Source organism: Eretmochelys imbricata, chromosome 7 (assembly GCF_965152235.1).
Source record: "Eretmochelys imbricata isolate rEreImb1 chromosome 7, rEreImb1.hap1, whole genome shotgun sequence".
Lineage (NCBI taxonomy): Eukaryota > Metazoa > Chordata > Testudines > Cheloniidae > Eretmochelys > Eretmochelys imbricata.
In genome coordinates this window covers 26259828-26277549 of record NC_135578.1, presented here as the reverse complement: position 1 = coordinate 26277549, position 17722 = coordinate 26259828, and the positions used below count along the sequence as shown (strand labels likewise).

The 17722-nt window shown below is 36.9% G+C and overlaps 1 protein-coding gene across 1 annotated transcript in view; it reads right to left on the bottom strand.

Annotated features, from left to right (window-relative positions):
• The window catches only part of ERC2 (ELKS/RAB6-interacting/CAST family member 2), a 658083-nt gene that overhangs the window by 413062 nt on the left and 227299 nt on the right, over window positions 1–17722 (bottom strand). Inside the window, exon 10 of the mRNA XM_077822546.1 lies at window positions 1909–1983. Within this exon, the coding sequence (XP_077678672.1) occupies window positions 1909–1983 (75 nt within the window). The remainder of the gene's footprint in view (window positions 1–1908; window positions 1984–17722) is intronic.

Genomic DNA, 17722 nt, shown 5'->3' with positions numbered 1-17722 from the left:
TTTAAGAGACAGGTAGGCAAAATAAGCAAGTGACCTTCAACAGAAAAATTATTTTTAAAAGGTTTGTATGAGAGGCAGATTTCAATTATTTGGTCAGAGACAGGCTATTAATTTTTCTTTTATGCTTGATCATTCTCTTTGGGCTTAGCACACCTGGAACTATGTATTGAATATTTAGCATTTATTCCTTAATATTCAGCAATAGAGTACTTAGTTTTACTAAGCCTCAAGCAAAAAAAAAAAAAAAATCCTTTGTTGTCCCCATTGTACCTGAGTTTCTTTGTGCTTCCAGCAGGTTGCAAGGAGCCCAACAATTTACAGACTGAGAAAAAGTGGCTTAGACACAATAATTAAATATAATAATCAAAAGAACAGTGAATTATACAGAAACAGATAATGGCATAAATACCCAGAAGCCCTGTTAAAAAAAGCTGATATAAAAATATACCTTTCATTAATATTCATTTATCCACTCAGCTTTGACAGCAGTTTGGCAAATCACACACATAGTTTTGGGAAAGAAATAACAGCTTTGTAATAGAAGAATTTCACATCCAAAAAATGAGTAATATGCAGCTCAGTGCTGAAGAGTCATTTATCTTTTAAGGTGGATGATAAGGTTGTTTTCGGGTTTTTGCCACTTATAATATTGTATCATATGACAAGTGTGCAGCATAAATACATAGGGCTTATTCAGACTTCCTTTACACCAGATTTACACCACTGTAACTTCATAGACTTTAATGGAGCTAGTCCAGATTTACATCAACATCCAACCAAAAGCAAGCCATAAGCAAGTATTCTCATTACCTGTGGCAAAAGCTGGGGGGGGGGGCGGTATGTGTGTGTTCTGCACTAATTCTTTATTAATAAATGTATGATCCAATCCTACTAACTCTTGCTCATGTGAGTAGCCTCATCAAAGGACTATACACAGGCATAACAGTTTGCAGGATCAGGCCTCTGAAGTTTTCTAATTACTAAAGCTAAAAAAGTTTCCCTGAAATATACCCCAAGCTGTTCTGATAACTAAAATATGATAATGCATTGATTGTCCAACTTTTTTCTGTATGTTATTTAATTGACACGCCCTAAAATGTAGCCAAATTATCCTTGCAAAACTTCACTGAGCAGAACTTGTCTGCTTTTTGAAGGGGACTACTAAGAACAGTGATATGAGTGTGTGGAGGAGAACCACTAAAAAGGAGGTTAGTAAGAGGAAAAAATGTTTACTATGCTTTAGTAGAATATGAAATTCTACTGTATGATTACAGGAAAAAGGCCACTACTTTCTGTATGATCTAGTTTCTATGATCTGCAAAACCAGTTCATCAGCTTGCTCACTGGAAATCAGTCATCTTTCTAATGCGGGGATGATTTATCGAGGAAACAGGTGAAAAGGGGAAAATTATTTAATTTATCAATAATGGGTTTGGAAAAAGATTAATTATTTGTTCTTTCTGGAGACAAAAGAATATTTTTATACCTTTCTCGGAATGCTATTCTCATGTTTGTGAAATTGCAGGCCTTAGTTTTTCACCAAAAAGAGGTATTAGTCAAATGCAAAAATGTATGTGCAGTTACTATGAATAAGATGTTTACAAGAGCAAATGGCATCTAAATTTATTTTGGGGAAGTTCTATGGCCTGAGTTATACAGGAGGCCGGACTAGCTGATCACAATGATCCCTTCTGGCCTTGGAATCAAGGAATCTAAACAAACTGTTTTACAGATCTATGAAATTTAGGAATTATTGCGGGGGGGGGAGGAATACTGATTATCCTCTTGCTTTACACAAAAATGATTTCTATAATAAAAGCTACAGCTCATTTCTTGTTTTAATATTAACTGGTATTAACTGAGTTCAAACTAAAAGACTGCGTATTGGCAAGCATGCAAAGTCCATACCTTCATCTCTATAACTGTCTGAAGAGCTTTTGTCTTTGCTGGTTCAGGCTGAAGTTGGGTTCTTCTGTGTAGTTCCTGTGGAGGGACACGATAAAAATAAGCTTGACGACTCATCTTTCCATTATTTTGTGTCTCATATAAATGTAGCACAGTCCACAGCAAATTAGAAGTCTGATGTTCAGGACTGCACAAGTCCAAATGCTACAGGTGCATCTTTCTTATGATCCCTCTAGCATCACTGCAGTCTCTATCTTATATTACAGTCATCGCTGTCGGCACATGCGCTATTTCTGAAACCTCTATCAATAATTAACGTCAACTGTGACAAAGCCAGCAAGTAATTTCTTAGTCCAAATACAACACTGCTGCTTCTGCCCAGACATCAAATCATAATTCATTCAATTATAGTACACTGTGTTGCTAATTCAAAAACTAAGAAAAATAAATGCCGTTTAAAATCTTTTACTGAAGTTCTCTGCTTAGAGTTTTTCTACCAATATTTGAAGCAAGCAATTTAAAACCATTAAATTCAAATTTGACATTTTAAGAATAGTAATTATATAATGGGTTGATGCAGCACCATCTACAGTAGCTTTTGCATTTCAGTTTTCATGTATTCACAGTATGATATTTTTCACAGTTTAATCTACAGGTAATAAAAATATAGGGGTTACAATTGCTACACAAAGATGTACAATTAACAAAAGCAAACATCAGCCACTCTTCAAAGCTGAAGATTGGGGGTAGATATTGACAACATTGAGAACTGTGTACAAACCATTAATTGAAAAATATTTTAATATCTATTCACAGTAGTGCTTCTGATGCTGATGTGAATGTTTTTCACATACTGTAGGTGACTGTAAAGTCCATGATTTTCCATATGTGGTTATCTTATAGTCTCTGTCCATGTCTCCTTCACATGTATGTGCACAATTAGAACAAAATGGGTTTCAGATGAGGTACTCTAGGGTTCTCATAGGATCTGCTGGAATTCAGAATCATCTGTGTAAAGGCTATTGTTTTCTGGCCCTCTCAGCCCCACTGACCTACATGAAAGTACAATGCCATAGGACATTGCCACCAAACCTTCCTACAACGAGTTTCAGAGCTGTGAAGGGGGCGGTGACTAAAATAATGCTGATGGGTTCAGAATTAGCTTACTTGATGATTCCTTGCAGGATTAGTGGGAACTATACTATGGACAGGCTCTATGTCCTGCAAGTCCTAACTTGTCCATTCCAACCTTATTCCCATCTATAAAGCTCAATTCCTGCAGAGACACATCTTCAAGGATGGAGGGCAAATGATTCTGTGGATGTGTCATCTTCCCTCCTGCCCTCTTCCTTCATCCATATCAAGCAATTTATCATCCCTGTCCTGTTGGATCTCCATTCTTTCTGGTGAGACTTCAAGGGGCCATATTTTGGATTTTAATTACATAATCCTGTATTCATGTTTCTTCTTTATAAGACCAAATAAAGGTGCCTAAGAGACCCTCAAACTATATCTCTAAGCAATTGCTTTTGATGTTGTAAACTAGTCCCTTTCAAACCAAACACTAGAAACAGAGGGAACATGTTCCTTAGAGTGTCTTAAGAATAGCCTACTCCTTGGAGAGCTAATGAAGTACATTTTCAAGGGGGGGAAAGCTTCTCTGTAACTGTCAATGGGAGTTCAAATGACTTGGAGACTGTTTCATAACCTGGACAGTACAAAATCAACATCCAAATCTTTCATAAAATTTGGCGCCAAATGCTGCTCTCAGTTATATCACTGCATCTCCATTTCGTGCTGTCTTCCATATTGCTCCTTATGAATGGGCAAAGCTTCCTCTCAAAACCCATAAAGCCATCTCATCATCATTCAGTTTCCTCCTCAAAACTCATCTCTTTCCATAATGCATACAGTAAAGAACAACCTGATACGGGCTAAGCAGGTGGAGAGCTGTGATTATTACTACTAACCAGATAAGTATTGGGCACATCCCATTGTCTCAGACAAACAGAAAAAAAGAAATGATGCAACAGATGTGTTTTAATTAGACCACAACTTTATTCACTTAACTTATCTGGCAGTAAATCATACAGTGCAGGTCATCACTCTTTCCTTAATCTTTTTTACCTATTTAGGATGGCTGCCAACAGCAATCCCTCTTCCCAACCTAGTCCCACATCACTGCTTGACCCCACTGCCCTCCCCTCATATGGGGGAGGGAGGGAAGCGTCTGGAAAAAAAACAAGGTTCTCTCTCCATTGTACCAGACATTAGGAGCCCCAACACCCCCTTTTCCAGCATCCTTAGGGCTTGCCTTCCCTTAAATACACTTCCAACTCCTGTTTATCAGTGAACTATATCCTCTGTAATGAGTACCTGCACCAGACACCTGCCACATCTGCTACCTACTAAGTTGCAACATCTCAACCTCCTTACCTACCTCATCAGTTCCTGACCGGCTGTGGGAAAAATGGAAAAAAGCACCCTGTCTCAGCCAATCTGGCAAAGATGGAAAAATTCCTTCCCAGCCCACACCCCACAAAAAAAGAAAAGATAAAAAGCAACCAGCGCAATTCCAATGACAGATCATTAAAAACAGTCATACTTTCACCACATGGGTGAGCTGGTGGCTGCTGCTGATTGTGACTAATGAGAGAGTTCTTCCTGAATATACAAATATCTTCCCTTTCCCCCACCTGGTCCAGCCACTTACTGTTCCCCCTTTGGCTCCACTAAGGTAAATCCCTTTCCCCTCCTTGCAACCCTAATGTAGTAGGATCCCTATCCCTTTTTTGCTACTGTTGCCCAGACAATGAATGACCAACAGCATTCAACTGCAGTGAGCATATTATATTTATCTCATCTTCCCACTCCGGCACATTTGTTAGTCTTATCCACCCATTACACACCCTTCTCTTTTAGAGTACATCTACACTGCAATTAAAGACCCACAGCATGGCCACAACTGGCCCAGGTCATCTGACTTAGGGCATGTCTACATTTACCTCCGGAGCGATCAATCTAGTGAGGGTCGATTTATCGCGTCTAGTGAAGACGCAATACATCGACCGCCGAGCACTCTCCCTTCGACTCTGGTACTCCACCAGAGCAAGAAGTGCAGGCGGAGTCAACGGGGGAGCATCAGCAGTCGACATACCGCAGTGAAGACACCACAGTAAGTGGATCTAAGTACGTCAACTTTAGCTACATTATTTACGTAGCTGAAGTTGTGTAACTTAGATCGAAAACACACACACACACACACACACACACCCGTGTAGACCAGGTCTTAGGCTTAAAATTGAAGTGTAGACATTTGGGCTCAGACTGGCACCTCAGACTGAGACTCCAGACTCAGTGCCACAGGGTTTTTTATTATACTGTAGACCTACCCTTACAGGTTAAACCTTTGTAATCAGGGGCTGTCATTTATTATATCTTTATGCACAATGGAATCCAACCCGGTTGCAGTTTTTAGTTGCTACCACAATATAACTGTTAAATAAAAATAACTAATTTGGCTCATCATATTAAATCAATTACTACAGTATTTTCAGACTCTAAAAAACACATCCTGAAGAATTCAGGATTTAATATTTTAAATATCTATACAAACAACTGAAAAAAAGGAAAGCCAATTAGTTATGAGTTTTCCATGTAAGTCAGCAAAGATTCTTTAAACAACAGTAACTAAACGACTGCATACAAAGGAAGATGTCAATAATTAATACAATAAAAGCTCTTCTTACACAAAAGAAAATAATTATTTAGCAAAAAGGAACTCTTCCAGCAAAAGGTTTAAGAGAAATGCATTTTCACTCAGCTTCCTGGCTAATTGTATTTCTTAACCCTGCTATGCCTGTATGTGATGTTATAACTCTACAAGACAATAACTCAGCAATCTACACCTATATAGCATGTGAATGAACTCAATAAATCAATACAATTTTCCAAAAATCTTAATTTTCACAGTCAAAGAATCATTTTATACTTAAAGCATACAGGAAAAGTAGTATGTCATAAGACTGAATTTCATGAGATTTATCCAGAAACATTCATCTTTGACAGTCCATACATCTTTGGCTAAAGAGAAGGAAATGATAGCTGTTTCCATAGATAATACATGTAGTTCTATTCATGCTTATGATCAGTTTGTATTACATTTGGAACAGTTTAGTATTTAAGTTATAGTTAGGACATTGGTATGCTGAGAACTGCCTATCACACTGACCAATATTTTCTCATTGTTTCCTTTAAATCTCCCTCTGTCAATATCCATCTGTTGTGTCTTGTTGTATACTTTGTGACAGGGATGGTCTTTTTGTTGTTGTGTATGTACAGTGCCTAGTACAATTGTGTCCTAGTCCATGTCTAAGATTTCTAATGCTCCGGTCAATACAAACAATAAATATTAATAAAATAATTCATACTTCTTGATAATCACATAGGAGTTGGATTTACTCTGACTGGCTTGTCTTATTCCACCACTTCCCCCAACCCCCATGGCTTCCATAGAAGGAGGGCATGATAAAAGTCCAAACATACCATTCAAAAATTCTTACTTCTGGCCTGCAGAATCCCACTGACCAATGTCATACAAAGCATCATGCTGCAATGCCATCACTACCAGAAATTGCACTGGCCATAAGGGCTCTGGTAATTAAGGATAGCATGTAGTGCTGCAAACATTTGGGTGTTTTAAATTTGTTTGTTAAAAGATATACAGTATTTTGTTTTTTAGAAGTTTAAAACTACCAATTTTTGGCCCACTATGGTGCATTACACCAGTGAATTTCTAGTACCTGCCCTAAAAATATTTTTTTAAAAGGTGCATTTAGAATAAAGCAATTAGTGAATGCCCCTTTACCCTTTCTGTTCTGAGCATTTAGCACACAACTAATTTTTCAAAAGAAAGAAAATAAACGTTTACAAGTCACCTTCAATGATGAAATCTCTCAATCACTAACTGACTGTCTCAGCAGACAGTTGAAAACATAAAAATTAATTAAATGTCAACCTCACAATGGATTTAAACACTAAGTGAATGTCCTAGATTTGTAATTTTCTTCTTCCATGGAAATTGTGGAAAAAAATAAACTGGCCAATCAACTTCCTATCTGATCAACAAAAATTACAGCTAATTTTAAGACTTGACACTGTTCCCAAAGGGCATATAAAGTGAGTTGGAGTATGAACAGAATTCCATACATTACCCAGGGAAACAAACCAGAGTTCCACCCCTTTGGCCAAAGATGAACAGACTGCCAACGATGAGTATTCCTAGATGTCTATCATAGCATAAAGCCTTGCCTCATAATACTTTTCCTGTTAGCTTTATGAATCAATCTGATGGAGGGTGACTTAAAAGCTTTTATTCTCTAGCCCTGATGGAAAAATGCAGCAGACTTTGGGATTCTGGAGAAGATCAGAAAATGACTCCCAGTTTATTATTTTGTGGGGGTTTTCTTCCAATCAGGTTCAAACATGTGGGGATATCACAAGGCTCAGTTCTTGAATTTATGTTGTTCTGTGTACAATTTTTTCTATAGGGAAATTGATTCAGAGACATGTTGATATCACTTTATGTGCATAATATATTGTTTCTCTAACGGAGATCATTTAAGGGGCTTTATAATTTGATTAAACAGTTACCTAAGTGACATTCTGAACATGCAGTTACTATAATATAAGGAAAGCATATTTTTCCACATTATGTCTTTTTTTGAGTTGATGCTAGTTTTGTCTTTTGAAATTGCTTTTATTAAAAGGACCAGGGCACCTTCTAGAACTTTTTTAAATAAGGTAGTTTTTGATCCTGAAATTTTTGCCTGAAGCTCCATTTGCTTACATTACAAAATCTTTAAACTATCCCCTGTAACTAGCAAGGCTTCTACAAATAACCTTGGGGGCATGTTCAGTTATTAATGTATGCTTTCATTATATCCCATCTGAAGTCTGGATTGTTGCAATTCCTAGATCTTTCTGGTTAATTACTTTGTATGTACAATTTAAACGATTCTCTCAAGAGCTACACAAAATACTGCATACTAGTACAGAGATACCATGATAGTGCCTGGTCATTATGGTGACAAGTACACAAAAAATAGATCTTTTCTTTGGCATCCATGGAGGTTTTAGATTTACTATAACTTTTTAGGGTATATGGGGACTAAACTAGAACTAACTGGTTGCCCACTTTCCCCTCCACATGTATTTCTGGGGTGTTGGATTTGAATACTGGAATGGAACCCAAACCCAAAGTACTAGTTTGGTTGTACGCAAAAAGCAGAAGGGGAATAGAAAGGGGGTCTCTTCTCAAAATTCATTCCAGATGGCATCCCAAAATGGTGGAAACCCAGAAGATCAGTTGATAGAGATTCTGCTATTCTGTGCTGAAATTAATCAAGAAAAGCATGCAACATTTGAGCACTATTGAACTGGTATTCCACACCTGGTTCAGCCCTAGACCTGAACCCTGAACCCTAGTCTGAACCTAATACAAATATAAATCCTGCCTTTTCGTTCTCACCTCTTCATCTCAGCTATACTTTTAAAACAATTTACCACTTTCTCTCAGGAATGTTTAGGTACTGCTGACTGATATTGCTTTTATTCTACTTCTGCTGTGTTTTACAGAGTTTCCTAAGACTTCAATGGCTACATTCTATTTTTAGTATATGTCCATGGTCTGAAATTCTTTGCCAGACAAGAATAAAAAGACACTAATATGTTTTTACGTCAAAAATACCTAGAAATAGTAACAAATTTCCTACACATTGAACCAACAAGTAGGAAAAGGATATAACCCAAGGAGTTTATATTCTAAATAGATGACATATGAACATGGATTTGCTCCTCAGTTTTAAATTTACCTCAGTGGTTACATACCTTTAATTTTAAGATGGACTATTAAAACCTGCAATGTCAGCATTCATTTTTACTGCTACAAACATGGCATAGCAAATAGTTAGTGTTCTTTAGTTTTGTTCATTTTTGATCATTTAGCTTCTTAATTACCCTATTCCTTATAGTGATGTCTCCCACACTAGAATTGTCCTTTGTACAAGGCATAGGAGAATTTGTAAGATCTGCTGTACAGAACTTACATGGTCCCCATATTGTAGTGTCGGAGCACCTCACAATTTATCATCCCAACCCATCAGAGTTAGGAAAGCGCTATTATTATTTTTCAGATGGGGAACTGAGACACAGAAATTAAGTGACTTGCCAAAGGCAACACAACAAGTTTATGGCTCGCCTTGTGAGGATTCGATTTTTATCAGTTAAATGCCAGTAAACATTGATTTCACATACACACACAAAAACAGACAAACTATTTACATCGATAATAATGGAAATTTACAGATGGGCAAAGAAAGAGAAATGCTACTTAAGAACTTTAGAGTTTGAGTTAAGGTATTTACTTTGTATATTTTGATGTGATGTTGACAATTTGCTTAATAGTTACAAAGCTTTGACCTTTTGAATCTCAACATCTACTGTCTTTATTGTCTGCTCCCCACTATTTTCTGACAGACCCTATAATTTCCCACACTAATGAAAAAATTTGAAAAAAATGTTTAAATATAAACATCTAAATTATTCCTCAAAATTAAAAATCAAATTCTGCCAAGTCTATTTACGGCAGAGTGGGGACAGGCTAACACCCTCGCCCCTGAACCATCCTTCTTCTCTATCTATCCCTGTGACAAAGGTACATCTGTGGCTATGGGTAAAGCAATGGGTCATTCCTTGAAAGCCAACCAGTTTCCATCCTTGCTCCCACTGATGTCCCAGGAGGCTGAAGGCTCAGGCAGCAGCAACTCAGAGGCCCAAAGATTTCTCCTCTGAGCCAATTAGAAGCTGAAAGAGTATGTGATCCAGCCCCAGGATGGTAACAGGGGATGCCCCTCTCTCCAAGCAGCACATAACCTTCTGCAGAGTAGGGAACACAGAGGAGGAGCCACAAGACAACACAATCAGCCTGTCTGAACTTTAAAATTGGAGATCAGCAGTATTTTAACATTCTGATCAATTATTTCATTTAAATAAAAGCATAGGCACTTAACTAAATTGTCAACTTAACTATAGTGTCCTCCAGCCAAAAACACCATTACAAAGACAGATCAAATTATATTAAAACCAGAATCCTAAAAAAATTCTGTAACGTAAGAAAGTTACATTATTCTTAATTTGTCAGCATACACTCCGCCTCTGATCTCTCCCACTTCCCCCCCCCCACCAAAAAACAAAATAAAATACAGTCATGAAACACTTGAGATAGCATCTCAGTAAAAAAATTATGATCAAACATATTTTATCTTTCTGAGACAACTATGAATTGACAACACTGACATATTCCATGCCTGGCTGCAGCAGCTAGGAAATAAAACAGCATTTTTGCTAGGTGGTGTTCCACATTATCTTGCCACTAACCTTCTGCTAGAGGCCCTCCATCACATGGAGGAAATAGTTGAAGGACATTTTGTTGTGTCAAATGTATATTAAATCAGTTATTTAGTGTAATAAGACATGGGATGGCTGGTATTGAAATTGGGAGCATAGCAATTCACAAATTTGCATTCTATAATCCTCCTTTGGGGTATTCCACGACAGGGGTTTGGGTCAGAGGGCAACATCCATTTTAGCACATTTTCCACCCTTCTCTCCTCCATATGCACCTTTATACTTCTTCCATTTGTACTCTGTGTGCCCAGTTCGAATTTGGACAGAAGATGGGTAAAAAATAATTTCACCTTTATCCCTCAAATGGGGGCAAAATGGTGCTGGAAAAACAAAGAGAGAACCGAATATGAATCAGAGCGCAAATTATCATATGTCCCTTATCCTACACATATGGCGGCCAGACATTTTAAGATTGTTGAAAAATATGCTATCATTAACATTTTTAATTGGTTTTAACAGTTAATATGCACTAAACTTTAAGGGTACTGTATATCTTTTTGCATAATTCACTGTTGCAAACTACACACATCAAATATAAGATTTTTAGTAGAACTGGCATTGCAGATAGCCTGCACAGAGCCACAGAAAATGCTGGCTACAGCAGTATGGAAAGCAGAAATCTGTACATTTCTGATAAACGGTGACTATTAGCGATGTTTTTCTTTTCTTTTCTTTTTTAAAGGAATTTTATCTTAGTTTCACAATGTTGCAGGTTTATAGTTTAGAATTTGTCAATATCAACGTTTGCATTTAATTTTTGTCAGTTTTCTTAGCATTGTGCTAGCATAAAATCTGCTGTACCTTGTGCTTCCTTGTTTGTCTTCACTTTGGGTTAAGGTGACCAGACAGCAAGTGTGAAAAATCAGGACAGGGTAGGGGGTAATAGGTAACTATATAAGAAAAAGCTCCAAATATCGGGACTGTCCCTATAAAATCAGGACATCTGGTCACGCTACTTTGCGTCAATAAGTCACTACCCTAGAATCATTTGATTTTCTTGGTTTCTTACTCTCTCAGCCTCTGAGATTCTTTTTTTCTAACCAAGGGCAAGTGTTACCTATATTTTTTTAAAACATCATTAGTTCAGGCTATATGGAATTTGTCCAACAGGGCTCCTTCAGAAAATGATGCCAAACCTAGATCCCAAAAAGGGGCAATCAGAGAAGCTAGTGAACTATTTACAACTTAACTCCAATGCTGGATGATGTGGAGAATTGACTGATTTGTGAAGAAAAAGTTCTGTGGTGACAATAATTGGAGCCTTCTAGAAAAGTGGGACCTTTCAGCTTCTGTATGACCACAACTGGGGTACATCAAGTTTCATCAATCCTTCCCTTTGACAGGAAAACTAAAGCCCACTATTCCTCTAACATTGTCCCCCTCCCCATGAATCATATCCCTCAGTTTTACACAGCTGACCTATTCTATTCTATTCCTATCCAGATAGCATAATATAGGAATTTTATAGTATAAGAGTTTGGGATTTGGCGGGGAAGGGTGGGAAATCACACACTGAATCTTCAAAAAGAAAAGGAGTACTTGTGGCACCTTAGAGACTAACAAATTTATTTGAGCATAAGCTTTCATGAGCTACAGCTCACTTCATCGGATGCACACTGAATCTTGGGTGTTTCAGTTGGTGGAGAAGGATCCAATAAAATATCTTTGCACGGAGTCAGTCCTAGAGTTGTTTGAACTAAATTTGTTCATAAGTATGAACTGCTAGGTAGTTGGATATGGCTTCTCCATCTGTATTTTGAAAGTCAATGTCTCTCCTGTTAAGGGTTTGCTTTTCAGCCATTCTTTTTGCTAGGTTCTCAGTTATGTCAACCATATGGGATAAACAGAATGCTTAGAAATACTTCTCCATACTTATTATCTTAAACTTAATAGAAAGCCAGTATAATGTTTTATTTCATTTCTACTTATTAGGTTAAATGATTAAAAATAATTTACCAAGTGCTAGCATAGTAGAGCATCTGAGGCATTGCAGAATTTTCCCTATTCTTAGAACACTAAGTAATACAAGTACCAGGGGGTAGCCGTGATGTATCCACAAAAACAACAAGGAGTTCGGTGACGTCTTAAAGACTAACAGTCCCTATTCAAGCCTAAATTAATGGTGTGGTTGGGTCCTTTGATGGTGGAGGACCCAACCACATCAGTGACACCATCAGTGGCTCATTCACCTGCACGTCTGCTAATGTTATATATGGTATCATGTGCCAGCAATGATCTTCTGCCATGTACATTGGCCAAACCAGACAGTCCCTACATAAAAGAATAAATGGACACAAATCGGACATCAGGAATGGTAACATACAAAAGCCAGTAGGAGTACACTTCAATCTTCCTGGACATTCTATAACAGATTTGAAAATAGCTATACTTGAACAAAAAAAGTCAGAAACAGACTTCAAAGAGAAACTGTAGAACTAAAATTCATTTGCAAATTTAACACCATTAATTTGGCCTTTATTAGGGACTGGGAGTGGCTGGCTCATTCCAAAAGCAGCTTTGCCTCTCCTGGAATTGACACTGCCTCATCAGTTATTGGGAGTGGACTACATGGACCCTGATTGAATTGGCCCTGTCAGCACTGGTTCTCCACTTGTGAGGTGACTCCCTTCTCTTCATGTGTCAGTATATAATGCCCGAATCTGTAATTTTCACTCCATGCATCTGAAGAAGCGATTTTTTACCCACAAAAGCTTATGCCCAAATAAATCTGTTAGTCTTTAAGGTGCCACCGGACTCCTTGTTGTTTAAGTAGTACAGTATCTCATATACTTTGATTTGGTAAACATTAACTTTTTAAGGAGAACCACTGTATGTGATTATAATTATTTAAGATTAGTGATGTTTGTCAGTAACATGCTCTTTAGACAGAAAGTAGATGCATTTATAGGGAAAAAGACTTGGGACAATATATCCTGTGGAAGTTTCAAACCAAACAAACACTGCTGAATGCTATCTCTTAAGAATAAATATTACTATTCTAAGCCTAATTAAATACTATGCTATAACGAAGTAAGGGAAAGTAAGGAATCTGCAAATATTCAAAATGTATATACCAAAATTCTGAAGCTGAGATAGTAGATGCTTGACAAATGTTTTGTATTCTCTCAATTCCAGAGGGAGGTGCAGGTTGCAATGTTCTGCCCATTTAATGTGGCCAATGTTCGCAGAAAACTGCAGTCAGCAAAGAGAGGGCCTATAGCCTGATGTCACTTAATATTTTTTACTATACTCTGATACCTACAATGTGGCTGTATTAGTTTCTATTCAACAATAAAGTAAACCGAAATCTTGAATTAAGAATTAAAAGAAAGTACTGGACTTCAGTGTACATTTGATCGATGCTAGGCAATTAAACTGCTTCCCCTTATTTTTTGCAACGTGTGCATTAAAGCACATGTACTTAGTATCTTGTTTTTCCTTCATTTCTTTCTGGAGACAAAAAAGGTACACTTCTTTTTTCCTGACTTGCAATTTTGGGATCTCATATTTTTCTTGGATATCAGTTGGATGGCAAGAGTCTATTGCCAGATATCCATGGACATTTTAGAAAAGGTATTTTAAACAAATTTACCTTTAATGAGACTTTAATAAGTTAAGTTTGTTTCTTCAGAGTTCTATTGCTTAGATGAGCCCACCTCTTCCATACGTAATAACACCCCTCTACCACATACAAGATAAAGCAGATTTTATAACATATGGTTGCCATTTTGGGAATGTAACAAAATATACAGACAAGACGATGTTAACCAAACACAAATGTGTCTTATTAAAGGAACAAATACAGGTTATGAATAAATTATGTTAGTACTTGTATGGAAAGTTTATATGTTAATAGTGATAAAATAAAATAAAAAAACATTGAATGGTTATCCTTTCTGAAACTGTCATAGAATTTATTTTTTAAAAACAGTCTTCTCCACTAAATTGTATCTCCAATTGAATGATAATGGCTCGTGTACTCTTTTAGCTAAACTGCTCAGAAGGATGCCAACTGATTGCACAAGCACCTCAGCCAAAACTAACTATCTGCTGTATTGCAGTCTGTTGCAATGACAGATCTTTTGTAGGGACATTTGATGACTCATTATGAAGTCTTAATTGAATAGCAAGAATCACATTGATGAACAGAGGGAAATTATTAATAGTATGACTTCCAAGAGGGGAACAGTATCAAATGGAATTCGCAGCAGTGATAGTGTTTGATATTTTACTCTCTCTAAATACTTATATTGCTCCCATCACAGAGCCTAATTTAAGTATACTAGAGCATGCCAAATTAGAATAAGGCATAAATGAAACTATGATTAGGCATTCCAGTACTACAAAAATAAAATTAAAATAAAAGCTGATGCATATCAATCATGCAGAATGACAGCCATAAATTGTTGGGTCACTTGAAGAGATTTGGAAGAGTCAGCCACAATGCAGCAAGATGAAATTCAGTACAAATAAATTTGAAATCCTACATAGTATTTTGAGTGGAAAACAGACACATTTGGGGACAGCTACTGTACTTTATTTAGAAAGTAATAAATTCACTGAAAACCTAAACTCACAGGTGAACAAAATACAAAACAAATTTGCTACACATGTATGTGGTGAAGAAACCTACTGTTGTACTAAAGTCTATATACATAGCCATGGTGTCAACACAATTCCAGTCCCTTCAGTTCCAGAAGGATCATTCAGAGAAGAGACAAAATACAAAGGAAAAGAAAAATGATTAGATACAAGATTGATGGATAAGTCACAAAGAGGGATTGAGGAAGCTAAATGTACATAGTTTAGTACAGAAGACTCAAGATCAGTCTATCGACATCCATCAGGTAACGCTACATATTATGGAAATGCATAAATAATTCGTAATTGTAGAAGCTGATTAAGAGCACAAAGATCTAAAGCTATAGTAAAGAATGAAAAATTAACACTACGTCCTCAAAATTTTAACAGTAAGAAAACTAGACAGGTGAAGAGACAATCAAAGATTGGGGGTTAAGACACCATCATAATAAGTGATTTTTTAAAGAAAAATGGTTAGGGAATTAGACAGTAAATAACTAAGTGGTCTTTGGGGACCATAATCTAGGATTATTCAAACAATTTATTATTCATCAACATATCTCCATTAGTTTTTGTTTTGATCTTGATAATGGATGAAGATGAATTGTGGCTTGTGCAGAATAGCTTAGAACATGGACTAAGCTTTGTCATATTTTCAAGTACTCTGTGATCCAATGTGTGTTATCTCTCAATACTATCTTTTATTTTAAAATACTTTCCATGACTTAAAGCCTGTGAATACATAGATACTTACAGTTTATGGCACAAAATGTTCAGCTACCTTAGCTATGTTGATTATTAAAGTATGTTTTCATTCTTCTCCACCAAGAAATATGTTTTTATCAAGAACATGAAAATATTGGGTACTTTTAGGGAAAGACTAAAAACTTGTTTGAACTACTGTAGCATTTTAAGCTAATTTATGGAGTTGGCTATGGCTGGTTTTCTAATGTAAAACACCTGGAAACGTTTGAGGGGGGGGGTGAGCTCTGTTTAGTTGTTATGATATGAAATTTCATTCAAATGCTAAAGACAATTGTCATCTGTAATGAAAAGATGTTTTGTGTCTTCAAATCAAAACAGCGAACTTAAACAGCTAATAAATGACATCAGCTATTCTAGAGAAAAAAATTATACAGAAGTATGTGACATTATTGAAAACACTGATTTTGCTCTTAAATCTTTTTATTTAGAATGTGTTTTTGGCAAAAAGAAAAGTTAATATTGTCTTTAGGCTGCTATTTCAAGAAAGACAAAGCAGAAGCCCCTTTGTCCTGGTGAAATCTAATCTTCTGCTGGAAAATATTTTTGTCCATTAACAGCTTATCAAGGACCATCAAGAACAGGATCACCCAATGTCTGTCTCCTTATTTACTTAATTAAGCTGTCACAATGTGCTTGAGAGATACTGGATAGCATTAGCAATTTCACCCTTAAAATAGCTCTGAATATTTTAAAAGTTGAAACAGACAAGACTGCTCTGACTAGTTTTGTAGTTACTGAACTTCAGCTTGACCACTGAAGAGAATTCTTAAAGATATGAACAAAATACTTCAGGCATGATGTCTTTCAGCTTTGTGATACACACATGAAAGAATGGTTTTCAGCAAGTGCACACCAATCATCTAAACCACAGTAGAATGATTTCATTAATATTTTAGCATCATTCCTTTTATTTTCAAATAACTATTTATATGCAAGGTGTGGACTGAGTAGGTTGCATATTTAATGAAAATTATTAATTGTATTCTATTTTATTAGAAGCCAGGCATTGGATAGTATTGAATTGTTTGGGAAATGTTAGTCAAAACAGCCAGGATGTTCTCATTAAAAGTCTAAAATATAGTGGCCCATGTTCCTGAGCAGCAGCAGAAGAGTGCTCAGGAAAGGAGGCTGGGGAGGGGGATGCAGTAGAGTTTTAAGTTAGGCTACTCTTACTACTCCCTGATTGTGGGGCATACTGCTGTACATTAGAACAGCTCTTAATTGTGACACCTGTTGATGGCCCGAAAGGTCCATTCCAGCAGCGAGGGATCAGTGGGGCATAGGGATGCCCAAGCCACCCTTCCTTTTCTCCCAGTTAAACACTGTGTAGAAGTGAAAATAATATAATTAGATCAGTTATAGACTACTTTTTATCTCTTTGATGTTACAAGAAACCATGACCAAAAAAAGACAAATTTCTACCTCTACATCTTCTCTGTGTGTGATTTCTATTGAGACATCAGTGCCTTCCTCTGCTCTGCACATGTAGTGCCTGTCTTGATTGTCCATTTACCAAATTTTTTTGATAATCATCTGTTTGTTCACAAGAATCTCCCTGTAAACATCCACAGCGCCACCATGTTGTCATTAAGATCTTCCCGAAACTCTCTTCTGCTATCTGTGTTAGATACTTATACAGCCGGTAAAACCATAGTCTCTGAGTGCCTCACAATGTTTAATGCATTTATCTTGGAGGTACAACAACACCCATTTTACAGATAGGAATCTGAGGCACAGAGACCCAAATCCACCAAGGGACTTAGGGGTTACAACACCTCACTTTTAGGTGCCTAGCCACCCAGTAGACTCCACAAACCCTGGATCAGGCACCTAGGCTCCCTAAACAGTGCATAGGGATCTACAAAAGCCAGCATACTAGATCAGGAGCCACTTAACGCTAGCCATTTGCAGTTAAGGGGACAGAAGGCTAAGCCCTGCCCCTCTCAGGCAGTTAAGTATTTAATTCTAGACTGGAGGGAAATGACTATCTCCACATGGGATCCAC